This window comes from Aphidius gifuensis, linkage group LG3 (genome assembly GCF_014905175.1).
Source record: "Aphidius gifuensis isolate YNYX2018 linkage group LG3, ASM1490517v1, whole genome shotgun sequence".
NCBI classification, from domain to species: Eukaryota; Metazoa; Arthropoda; class Insecta; order Hymenoptera; family Braconidae; genus Aphidius; species Aphidius gifuensis.
In genome coordinates, this window is record NC_057790.1 from 12461563 (window position 1) to 12475312 (window position 13750).

The 13750-nt window shown below is 28.0% G+C and overlaps 1 protein-coding gene across 1 annotated transcript; it reads left to right on the forward strand.

Annotated features, from left to right (window-relative positions):
- Nucleotides 1–5391: 5391 nt before the first annotated feature.
- LOC122850911 lies at nt 5392–6360 on the forward strand. The gene has a single exon (XM_044149963.1). It carries the CDS (start codon nt 5392–5394, stop codon nt 6358–6360), a length of 969 nt encoding a protein of 322 aa, XP_044005898.1.
- Nucleotides 6361–13750: the final 7390 nt, after the last annotated feature.

The following is a 13750-nucleotide window of genomic DNA, read 5'->3' on the forward strand; positions in this document are numbered from 1 at the left end:
AAATTTGTAATGTTGCAAAAACATGCTGTGAGTTACATACTGCGAATTCACAGTTTGCAAACATTGGAGTTAAATGGAGCATTCAGTTGACAAAGAAAATTTTTCTTTTTCCCAATTTTTAATCTTCTTTCCCTGAAAAAATTTATTTCTTCTTTTTGTTACATATTTTTCTTTATTTTTCAATGTGGGAAAATATTTAACCGAGCAACATCTGGAGCAAAAGCCATGATTTAAACTATAACACAAGTCACATTTCTCATAATACTTTTCACTGACAAATAATCCATTTCCCAGATATTTTTTTTTCTATAGAAATTCCTACTCTTTTAAAATTTAAACAATAAGCAAAATGAAAATTATTATATTTTTTCTTTGGGGAGAAGATCTTTGTGCTCCTATAAATGCCCATGTTTCCCTCAACATTATCATCAGTTCCTCAGAGCAGCACCAAGTAACAACTAACTCACCAACAAGAAAAATTAAGCTGTAAGTTTCTTTACTTCATATTTATTATTATTAATAAAAATATATAAACAATTATTTAATTACATATACAACTTAACACACATACTAATTTATTTTAATAAATTTTTTTTTGTTTAGAAATTTTTGAAATGGCATTTGCAAAAACTAAACAATTTCAAAAAGCTAAGGAACGTAAAGCAATCAAAGATTTATCAAAAAATGTAGCATATAAAATAACCAAACTGCTCAAGTTTTCTGCGGGAAAATATGGAGCAGCAGCTACGATTGAAATTGATAATTCATGTTATCTATATCTACCAAAAAGATTCGCTGACCTTTTCGAGAAGGATGAGCAAGAATATTCTGAGCTACAAAACGCTATAAAAGAAGGAAGTTTAATCATGACTCTTGATGGTGAAAATAATAGAAAAAAAATTAAATTTGACAATTGTTCAATAAAAGACAATGATTTTGTTGATGAAATGATGATTGGGGAAATAAATATATAAAACAAAAAATAAACCTTTTTTTCTATTTATTTATTACATTAATTTTTTTGTTTACATTAATTTATTTTATTTTATTTTATTATTTTTCATTCTTAAATTTAAACTTAATTTTTATTATTTTAACTTAATTTATGTACAATGCCACTGATTGGTTTATATTCAATTATATTATCATGTAAAATTAAACAATAAGCTGCAGTTCCTTGTGGAAAATTGTTTTTAGATTCAAATTCTAAACGTACATCTACAGCACCAGCTTTTAAAAGTTCATTTTGTTTACTACAATCAATTACAATTAATGGTGATTGATGGATGAAAGAATTTTTTAATATCAAATCTATTTTAGCTCCATAATAAGACTCAGAAAAATTAGCATACATATCATACAATAATGAAAATTGATTTTTCGAAATGTCAAGATTTAAATTTCCATATGGAAAAATTTGTGAGTTAAGATATAATTTAACATTTGTTATATTACAATGATCAAATCTTGCTGCATCTGCATGCCATACATTTTTTCTATTTGTTTGAAAAGCAAGAATAACATAGCGAGGTTTTTCCAGTTGAGTTGATGTCTTCACTGTCCAAATATGATGATTTGTTGTTGGTAGCAGTGGATACTCATAGAGTTCCCAGGTCCTGAACCCAATAGAAATGACTGGATCTTTTTGTATATATTTCATCATTTCCATTTTATTTCTATTCGATAGTGTTACATATGGCACTAACCATTCAACTTTTGTAATTTTTAAATCAAATTTAACTTCTTCTTGAAAAGTTGCAACATCTCTCACGATTGAATTTAAATCAGAGCGAGATCGTACCAGAATAATTTCATGTTTGGCGTTAACAATGATTTTTTGATAGTCTTCAGCAAAGCCAAAAAACATTTTCAATGGTATGCATAAATCAAAATAACCATTTTCATCTGTTAACATCATTTGCTCAAGTCCGTTTAACCATCCAGCATTTTCATTATTCTCCCTCGAATTAATTGATAAATAATTTTTTATTGTTGTTGTAATCCCAACATTTTTGGATTTATCAACTAAAACCCCATTTAACTCATAATGCATTTCTTCAAATAAAAAACTCATTGCATTATTAACTAGTGAAATACCAATTGGTACATCATTATTTTCTTCTTTACATAATTTTCCACTTATATGAATGTAGCTTTTACATGGCAAAATGAATAAATCTTGGTTTTGTATTGATATTCTAATTTCATCACTATTCTCAAAGCTTGATGATCCAAATGTTTGATGTGCATGCAGCTCATAACTGGATATATCATTGTTGAAATGAACTGGTGCGTTGATATCAAGTATATCACCCATTTTGACGTGAAAAACAATTGAGACAAGTTATATTTACCCAATTGAAGTTCCAAGTCCAGAATTTTTTACTTTTAACCCTAGACTTTGTAGGTATGTTATATTCTGAGTTGTTAATCTCTTCACTGCTCGATTGAGACTGGTTGGTGATGTCCATGATTTGCTGTTTTTATATGAAAATCCTCTCTTTATTGTGCGAGAATTAAACTCAATCCCCATCACTATGATTTAACATGTAGAGTGATTGTAATTGTTTCACCACGAAAATTAACAGCTCGACCTGCTTGATCAACAATTTTCAGTTGTATGTAATCTATTGACTTCACAGTAACTGGTAAATAAATAGGAGAAGTTGGTACTTCTATAATTTTATAACCAGGTGGTACAGCAGGAAAAAAACTGTGTATTGTATGTACTTTTTGGTTGTTGCAATAAGCCCCAGTTGTTATATTACACTCTATACGCAAACTATTAACTTGAATTATATTTACTGGTAGATCTGACTCATGTGTTTTACCAGCTTCCAATAATTTTGATGTAAATCCAAGTAAAGGTCCTAGTGATCTTGGTCCAGTGAAATCAATTATTTTATCGCTTTGGATATATGTATGCAGAGTATTATTGTTGCAGCTTAACTTGATAGAATGTATTTTCAAGCTTTGAATAAGATCATCTATTTCGTAGCTGCCAGTTGGTATTGTAATTGATTCAGAATGACCATTAGCCTCAATAAATTGAATTTGATTATTATGAGTATCAATATTTGGTATTGAATTAAATGTTAAAAAAGAAATAAGTGCTAATGAATAATGTTTTCCTCTTGTTAATTGAATTGGAGGAAAATATTGAGTTTCAAGCACTGATGATGTACCACTTAATGTTAAAATAAATGTATCGTGCATGTTAAAAGTTCATTAAAGACTGATGTTAAATTATTATATTCAAGTCTTTTATAGTTTTTCAGCGAGGAATGCAAGACATAAATGCCCACAATTAAATGTATTCCAATCTTGATATCGTTTATGATTGAAATTGATGCTACCAACATCAAGGTAACTGACAAGATCTTTTGGTGGTTGCAAATTACCAAAACTATCAAAATATATTGCTAAATTGTTGTTGAGTTTTTTATATGCAACCCAATGTGTTCCAAGATTTTGTTTATCATCTAAATTAACAACTCCTGATTCTCGTGTCCAAGAACCATCTCGAGGCATATCATTTCGCATGAAAACACCACGAAATTTTTTTATTTTTAATTGATTAGCAAATTTGATAATATCACCGTCAGTCAAGGCTCTCTGTGGTAGCATCACATCTAGTTTTTTGGAGTTAAATAGAATCCCATTCCGCTTTTAAATGGTGCTAAATGAAGTCCTTTTCCAATAGCAATTGATTCCATTTGTTTATTATGTCTTACAGTTTCTTGTAATTGATTTTTACTTGATTTTACTGCATTAATTGCCTTAACAACACCTGATGCTCCACCAACTAGTCCACCTAATGCTGTTATGGCTGAAAGTATTGGAATTAATAGTAGTAATGCACCGCCACTTATACTTTTAGCAACTGGTACCACTCTTGGCATCAAGACAGCAGATTTACCACCAACATTTTTAATAGCTCCTCTTGCTCCTTTTAATGCTGCTTTAATTGCTATTGATGGAACATTGGATCCCTTACTTGCTTCTTTAGCAGCTTGTACAATTTTCATAAATGATACTTTTTTCTTGAGGTTTTTTCTTTTATTTTTCTTGCTCTTCTTGCTTTTTTTCTTTTCACCAGAATTATTTCCATTTTTCATCAGTTTTTTAATTTTTTTTAATTTTCCACCAGTTGTTTTTCGTTTTTTAACACAATTTTTTTTATTCACACAACCCATACCAAATCTTGATTTGATTTTCATTATTCCAGTTACAAGTGCAGCTGCAGCTCTTTCACCTAGACTTGAATCCTTGGCAAAAATTCGTTTTGAAGCTTCACGCGCTAAAATATCGTCAGCTAGGTTCCTGGCTTTAATATCTTTCCGATTTTTCGAATATGTGATATCGTGATTTTTACAAGCTTCGTCTAGAGGATTTATTCCTCGATCTCCTCTTGCCAAACGTTTCTCTAGCTTAGTTCCAGGTCCACAAAAAGAATATCCAGGTAGATGTAACTCGATAGGTAGTTTATTAATAATTTTATTTAATATTCCTTTTCCAAAACGTTTTTTATTTTTCTTATTATTTTTATTATTTGTATGCTCTATCATGGTTGATGATTGACTGATTTTTCCTATATAAAACAGTTGACTTTATACTTTTTTAATTAGTGTTGATCAAGATGGAGTACAAGAAGCAAGCTCTCAAATTACCAGTGATAAACTTTGATATAATTACAGCAAAAAGTGGTGAGGGTTTAATTCAGAAAAGACATGGAGACTTATTGCCAAATACGATACGTGCTATAATTGGTGGAAGTAATTGTGGTAAAACCAACGCACTTATGAGTTTAATTGTTAATCCAAATGGTTTACGTTTTGCTAATATTTATATTTATAGTAAATCATTATACCAACCAAAATATCGATATTTAGAAAAACTATTGGAACCACTTGAAAATATAAATTATCATAAATTTTCAAGCAATGATCAAGTAATTCCTGTTGAAGAAGCAAAACCAAACTCATTGTTTATATTTGATGATGTTGCAACTGAAAATCAACAGCCAATAAGGGATTATTTTTCAATGGGACGTCATTGTAATGTTGATTCGTTTTATTTGTGTCAATCGTATGCTCGAATTCCAAAGCATTTGATTCGCGATAATATTAATTCCTTAGTTGTGTTCCCTTGTGATCAGCTAAATCTCAAACATATTTGGCAGGATCATGCAAATATTGATATGGAGTATAATAAATTTCTTCGGATATGTATCAAGTGTTGGGAAGAGAAATATTGTTTCCTATGTATTGACAAAGATCGCAATATAAATGATAGAAGATACAGAAAAAATTTTGATTGTTTTATAAATATAAATAACGATACAATTTGTTAAAAAAATATTAGTTCATGTTTAAATCCTGTCGAATCAACATGCCTCTCAAGAAGGAAGCACTGTCAAAAGAAGCAAAATTTCTTGAAGAAATAGAAAAAGTTAGAGATGTAATAAAGAAGAAGCATCAATTATTAAAATTAGGGAAAGAAAGCATATCTGAAACTGCTAACGAGTACTTAAAACCAGTCATCGGACCACTTGAGAATATAGCTGCTAAAATAACACCGATAATAAACAATAAAAAAAGCAAAATTAGTAAAGACAACACATATGATTCTGAGAGAGAAGAAGACAGTATCATTTCTGATGGAACGCATTCAAGTAATTCTGGAAATATAAATACAGAACAAAATCTCAGTTCTGATGAGGAAACAGAGGCTTTCCATGATACTATTGAAGATCTACAACTGATAGAGCAAGAGGCTGATGAAACAGGTCTTAAAAATGATTTAACAACTCAATATTTAAATAAAATAGATACTTTACAATGGGATAAAGATTATGGGGTTAAAAGAAAAAACAGTGGAGAATATAAAATTGGAAATGCTGAATTACTATTCGAAAATAATAATATGATTGTTGCTGATGAAACGTATGAAATAACCCAAGGACTACTGGAATTATTATTTATGAAATCCCCAGAAAAAACCAAAGTCACTCAAATTGATGAAAAAAATTATGCTCAAATTCTTCTCAACACAAATGCACATTTAAGATATCATAATTCTAAAAATACAGTGAAAAATTCAGCATCACAAAAGTATATTACATTCATATTGCCTCACATGAAGAGTACACAACATCATGGTTCTGATTTACTACCAACAAATATGATAATTCAAAGTAAGAAACAATCTAAAGTTAATTATGTTTATTGGGATAATCCGAACGAGCTTGTTGATCGTTTAAGATTGCTAGTTGCTTCACGAACAGCTGGCAATCCAAGTCACGATAATGAAATCATGTCAATCATTGAAGAACTAAGAGAGGCCAACATTATACATTAACATTAGTTAAAATTCAGTCATCATACTACTCTCAATGAAACATGACTGAATTTAAAAGAGACATAGTACGAGAGCTTCATGCACCAGCTCGCCGAAATTTTCCAAGACGTAAAGTTGATATTCGAGATAAGGATGAAACTTGGCAAGCTGATCTTGTTGACATGATTGAACACTCATCTGTAAATTCTGGATATAAATATATTTTGACTATTATTGATATTTTTTCGAAGTTCAGTTGGGCTGTTGAACTCAAAAGCAAGACCGGAAAAGAAGTATCAGCTGCAATGGAATCAATATTTAAAAAAGGACGAGTTTGTAAAAATCTTCATGTGGATCAAGGAACAGAATTTTATAATTCCATTTTTCAAGCGATGCTAAAAAAATACAATGTTCATATGTATTCAACTTTCACACATATGAAAGCATCAATAGTTGAAAGATTTAATAGAACAATTAAAAATAAATTGTACTTTGAATTCAGTTTACAAGGTACTTATAAATGGGTTAAAATATTACCAAAATTAATTGAACAATATAATAATACAAAACATCGTACAATCAAAATGGCACCAGCAAAAGTTGTTGGTGACAATATAAAAATTTTAAAGCATACTGTATTTAAAAATTTAAATCAATATTATCAGAAAAATAAATTTAAATTAAATGATCATGTTAGAATAAGTAAATATAAACATGTCTTTGAGAAAAATTATAAACCCAATTGGACAACTGAAATATTTAAAATTATAAAAATAAATAACACATCTCCAGTAACATATAAACTTGAAGACTATCAACAGAACCCAATTGAAGGGTGTTTTTATCAACCTGAATTACAAAAAGTAAAACATCCTGACGTCTATTTAATTGAAAAAATTATTAAAAAGAAAGGAAATAAAATATATGTGAAATATCTGGGATTTGATAATTCACACAACCAGTGGGTGGATCAGACAGCTTTGTAGTAAATAAATAAATAAAAACTTAATTCAATAAATAAAATTTTTTTTATTTCAATCATATTACATTGTTTTATTTATTTAATTTTATTTCTAAGTTCTTTTGCATAACCCCAAGGCAGAGTATAATTTTTACCATCAATAAGTTCTCTTTTATCATCATTCCAACTTAAAGCTATTTTTTCTGTGGTAATTGTATAAACTTGATGTCTTTCAGAGCGAATTAAATTTTGTTTTCTAGATATTTGAACATGATTTTCAACACAATTTTTATAGTCTTCAAAAGTGATCGTTTTCATTGATGATTTTTTTACTCCTTTAGCTTTTTTATGAAGTTTTACATTATTGATACAAGTCTCATCTTCAACTAAAAATGAATATGCTTTCGAACGTAACCCAACAAATTCCTTCATAATTTTCCCATTGCATTCATCCTTCATAATACCTAGTACTTTTTTATTTTTTTGAGGAATGTTATATCGATTATTTAGAGGGTAATCAGATGTATCAAAATTATTACATTCTCTACGAATAAACTCATAGATATCTGGTGTAAAAATCTCTAAAATTGCACTATCAGTATCCATATACACAAAATTAACATTATCTTTAAATTCCTTTTTTATATAATTATAATAAAAATCGTAAATGACTGTTTTTGAAATATCTAAAATAGTAAAACCACCATATATTGGTTTATCAAAAAGGATACTCAATCGTTTCATTTCAACAATAACTAAATCATCAATAATTAGAGAGCTGTGAAAATTAGGTTTTGATATTAAAGCTCTTGCTCCACCTCGACCACCATATTTTGATACTAATTTAATTATTCTTTGTGAACGTGTTGACTCTAACATTTTACCAAAACAAATATTAATTAATGATTTAAATAGATTTTTAGCAAAGAGTGATGTTGCCTTGGTACGTAATTCAGTATTTAAGTCAATATATGGTTTTAACCAAGCTCGTTGTTTGAATTTTAAAACTCTATGTACTTTTTTAATTTTCATCCCCAAAGATACGTATTGTTTTAAATTTCTGTAATGAATTACATACTTTTCTTTAGGATAAAGAGTTGCTAATAATTTTGGACATTTACTTGTGGATAAAGGAGGTATTTGTCGTTCTGGTGCCAAAGGTAAATCCCTATGTTCATCATGAAGCTCTACTGGATAGTCCAGATCTGTTTCCAAAATATAACCCCACTCAGCATCATCCCCAATAGATTGTAATGAATTTATATCAAAGTTCTCAACCCACTGGAAATTACCTACTGGAAGTGTAGAAGCCATTGCATAACCATATAAATTGTTAACATCAAAGTACATTAAATATGAATCTCTAATATTTGAATTGTATTCTTTCATATACTTATTGTTTGCAATGACATGGCGATGTTAAAATTGTGATAAACCACCTCTAATGCCTCCCTCAATAAACAATAATTTATCAGCATCCATTAATAATTCTAACTCAATCTCTGTATATTTTAGCATTGCATTAAAACTCAACCCTGGGAGGGTGTAATAGTGAGCTGGATCTAAATCATAGGTTTTTAAACAAAAATATCTAAAATTTTCAAATATATCAGCTAAAAGAAGAACATCTGTACGGAGATATAAATCCGAGTATTCCCCCGGATTTTTTAATTTAAATACTCTCCATACATTGCAAGCATGAGCATAATCATCATCACTCACATGTTCTTCATTAAGCTTAGAATAAAAATCAATTTTTGAAGGCAATTGTTCTTCATCAAATTTTTCCCAACAATCAATATAATCATATGGAAATATACCTTTTTTTGTTATTAGGCAGAATTCTTCAAATTGTCACCAATAACTTCAAACTTTTATACTTTTATCGTTATCCTCTAATTCATTAGCGAGCGTACTTATTGAGCTGGCCATAAATTTATATGAGTCTATAAAACGTAATTGAATTCTAGTACCGTTCACAAATTTAGTAAAGCTTATGTAGCTCTCCTTATTTAAAGCCAAAAGATTAATCTTGCCTGGAAATTGTTTTTTTAATTCTTTAATTAGGAAATGGCTGTCATAATTACTGAGACCATGAAACACCACAGCTATTATGCAAGAGTCTTGATAATTAAGGTTGCATCTGAAATAAGAAATTTTCATTTTAATATTTATTTCAACAGTAATTTTTATTTTTATAAAGTTTTATTTCTTAAGAAAAACAGAAAAAGTGAAAAAAAAAAACGAAAAAAATCGGAGAAAAATTAAAAATTGAAAAATTAAAAAATTTAATTAGGCTAATTATACATACGCAGCATGGGCGGCTCCTCTATACACCCCGCTGAGATGACAGTGATCACGTGCTTTAATGTTTTCCGCTGTGAACAATTTGTTACATATATGGCACTTTGTTGCATTAAAAAATTGCAATTCTTCATCAAATGTTAAATTCATCGGTTTGATATTTTCCAATATATTATCAACATTGTGTGCCAGCTCTTCAAGCTCTTTTATAAACCATTCAATACAATTTTTATCTCGTTTTAATTTAAATTTAGAGAGCGTATTATCATAAGAACATTTAATATAGTATGCTACACTGTTTGGAATATGTTTTTGTTGGATTTTTTTTTTTTAACGAATTATTGGAATTATCTGTTACTTTTTCCAATATACTTTCCAGATCAGCATATACTACATAAGGCACTCGAAGCTGATATTTGTAATTTTTAAACTTTAAAATATTGTTTTTTTCTGTTGGCATCTCCATTGCATATTGATTCTTTCTACAGGGATTGTGAGAATCGATTGATTTTGAGAATGGAAATATGATAAACAACGATCACATATAAATTTTTACCATTATATGCTGAAACTTGTGCACTAATTAACCTAGATAAATTTTTAATGTAAGCAAGTGATGGTTTGAGAATTCCCAAGTTTTCTTTTTATTTGTAATATTATTAAAATCATATTCATCATAATCTTCATCACTTTCTTCTTCTTCATCATCTTCATCTGCTGATTCATCTTGGAATCCATCAACTTTTTTCTCAGGCTTTTCAATAATTAAAAGATGAATTGTTGGATGATTTGATGCATCATTATTACCCAAATAATATGGAACAATCCTTTCTTGACGTCTCTTTTTTTTTATTATTTGAATCATCAACGCTAACGCCTTCTTCATCATTGGATTCATCATCTAAATCATCAGTGTTATCAATGCCATATACATTTATTTTCAAATTGTTATTTTTTTCAAATTGTTTTATTTTACACCAACTCATTGGAAATGTTATTCCATCCAGATTTAAATCATTCATGTATCTCTCATATGATGTGACTCTGTTTGGATGTGGAACCTTGTGCATTGCAGCTAACACACTCCAAATAAAGCAATAATTATCTTTATAATTTATAACGTTTACAACTGATTTTGTTTTTATAATCCAATCAGGCATTTCAATAAAAGTTGATGAACCACCACGTAAAGGTACATAGTCGTTTATATTTATTTCTAAATGTAGAATTTCATGCAAGGTCCAACCTGAACCACGCATTTCTTTCTCTTCCAGATCAGCTTTAAGTATCTCAAAGTTATTTGATGAAATATCATCAAGATTTGATGATTGCAATATTTCCATACATCCATCACTAAAATATTTTGTCTCAATTTCTATTTCTTCTTGTTTAACAATTTGAAAATTACAAACCAAAATTGTATTAAGTTTAATAGCGCTCTTTTTGGTTAATTCATTCTCTAAACGATCAATCAACATCATTTTTGCATCTTCAAGAAAAAAATCTAAATTTTTATGTAATATATTAATAATCATTCCAGTTCTCATTCGGTTGTTAAAAGCACTTTCTAAGTCACTCCATTGGATTCTTGCATCAATCGCATCAGCATGGTTTTGGTGTGTTGTAGACTCATCAACCATACCGCCTTTTTTCTGCAAATGCTCTAATTTACATTTCCAAGTAGTCAACAATGCAACTGTTGCACCAGTCATTTTCTTTCTAGATCCTGTGAGGCCACCTAATGATCTATTGTAACGTTTTATGTAATCTTGAATTTCGCAAATGTTCTTTACAATTCCCAAAGCATTCGGATATTCTTTAAGCTGAGCATATGCTTGAGAGAATTTATTTTTCAGGTAAATCTGGTCTGGGAGTTGATCCATTTTTAATAATATTTAACAAAAGATTTATCTGTAAAGAAAAAAAAAAAAAAGATAAAAATATTAAAAAATAATTTCTTAAAAAATGGAAACAAATTTTTCTACAAAATAGTAGTTGAACTTAAATTATGAAAATTATTATTATTATTATTATTATTATTATTATTATTATTATAAAAACTTAAAATTCAAACTTACCTTTATATTATAATAAAAAAAAAAATACAATTAACACTCTTGAAAATAATTGAGAAAAAAAAAAGGTAAACTTAAATATTTTTATTTATTTTTTTTATGTTAAAAAAAAAAAAAAAAAAAAAAAGTTTGTATAGAAAAAAAAAAAAAAAAAAAAAAAAACGACCCTAACTCGAGAATGAACCAATTTTGACTGAAGATTTTCTTATTTTCTCATCTAAAATAATGAGGAAAATAAGCAAAAAAAAAAAAAATAATAATAAATTGAATAATTTCGCGCCTAATATTTCATCCATTTTTTTTTTTTTTTTTTTCTTAATTCAAACATTTTCCGCTAGATTATGCCATGAACAGCACCACCGAATTTTCCTATTGGTTAAAACGAAAAAATGGCGTCAAATTTTTAGAAAGATCTTCAATTTGAATTAGTTTTAAATTATCCAGTTACATGGTGAAAACTAATGGCGCTAGAATCAGTGGGTAGGGAATTTTTTTATTGGTTGAAATCTTCATAAATTTTACCATTGGTTCAAAGTTCTCTCTAGAGAAAAATCCTAGAACCACCTGATTTTCCTACCCTTTTTAGGGTTATAAGGTCTTTTCATTTCAACCTGCATCCTTGCCTGCAACCTCATCCTCAAATTAAATCCTTTTATTCATAATCATGGTTCCACGTCCAAGTGTTATTTTAAGAGAGTATCGTGGAAATTTAATGAGAGAAGTAAGTAAATTTAATATAATTTTTCTTTTTTAATTTTCAATTCAATTTTTTTTTTTATAATATACAACTTAATTATTCTCTTAATTTTTATTATTTCATTGGTGCATGTGCTTATCTTTTTTTTTATACTAATCTTTTCTTTCTATTTTTCTTTTAACTTTACTCATATTTATTTTTCACCATTTAATTTATTATTAATTTATTCTATTAATTTATTCTATAATTGTTTTTCTTTTTATTTTACATATCATAAAACTTTTCCATCTCATTACTCTTGCTATTATTTCGTTCGTGCACGTGTTTATTCTTATTTTCCCATTTCATTTATTCATATGAAATTCATATATAATTATTTACCTCTTTATAATTTATTTATTCATCTCTCTTTTTTGTTAATTTTTGTAAAAATTTTAAAAATAATTTTTCTTATGTTTTTTTTTTTTTTATTTTTCAGAGGGAGCCAGTGGAGAGGAAAATCACGAGGAGGAGAAACAAAAAGGATGAGCTGTTGAAGAGAAATGTAGCTACAGGGTTGAACAGTTCACCTGGAAGAAGATATCATATCAACGAAGAAGTAAGTTGTAATTTTTATTTGTTTATTTATCTATTTTTTTTTCTTTATTTTCTTATTCAATGATTATTTGTATTTATTCTAATTCTTTTGTTTTGTTTGTTTTGTTTGTTTACAGATTATCGATCTTCACATAATTAGTGAGCAGCTGGACATGGACATCCGGAGTGCAACAATAGTAATCGAGAGTAAGTAATTTTTTTTTTTGTTCATTTTTCCCTCCCTTTTTTAAAAAACATTTTTTTTATTATTTCCATTTTTTAATCTTGTTTTTTTTATTTATTTTGTTTCAGGGATGTTGGAAAGAGAGACTGGTGCTGCAAGGGTACTGCCAGACGTTCCATGTCCTCTAGATGACCCCATCCATGACTCCGATGGTGAGGGACCATAGGATGAAAAAAGGGAAAAGAAGGATATTTTTTTTTTTTTTTTTTATAATTGTAATAATAATAATATTAATAAGTTTCTTTTAAATAAAAAAATAATTGTAAAAATATATTTAATTGTGTTTTTTCTTTTTCCATTTTTAAAATTTAATTTATTTTTCCATTTTTGTTTTTTGTTTTTTTTTGTTTATGGTACATAATCGTTTTCTGTTTTTTTATTTGTTTATTGTTTATTTATTTATTTATTTATTTATTTATTTATTTGTTGAATTATTTATAGCTTCTCTAGGTTAGTTTTTTTTTTTTGTTTATGTCACATCATTGTTTTCTGTTTTTTTATTCGTCTATTGTTTATTTATTTATTTATTTATTTTTTTATTGAATTATTTATAG

Coding starts and splice junctions, on each gene's coding strand:
- LOC122850911 (XM_044149963.1), top strand. CDS start 5,392: ATGCCTCTCAAGAAGGAAGCACTGTCAAAAGAAGCAAAATTTCTTGAA.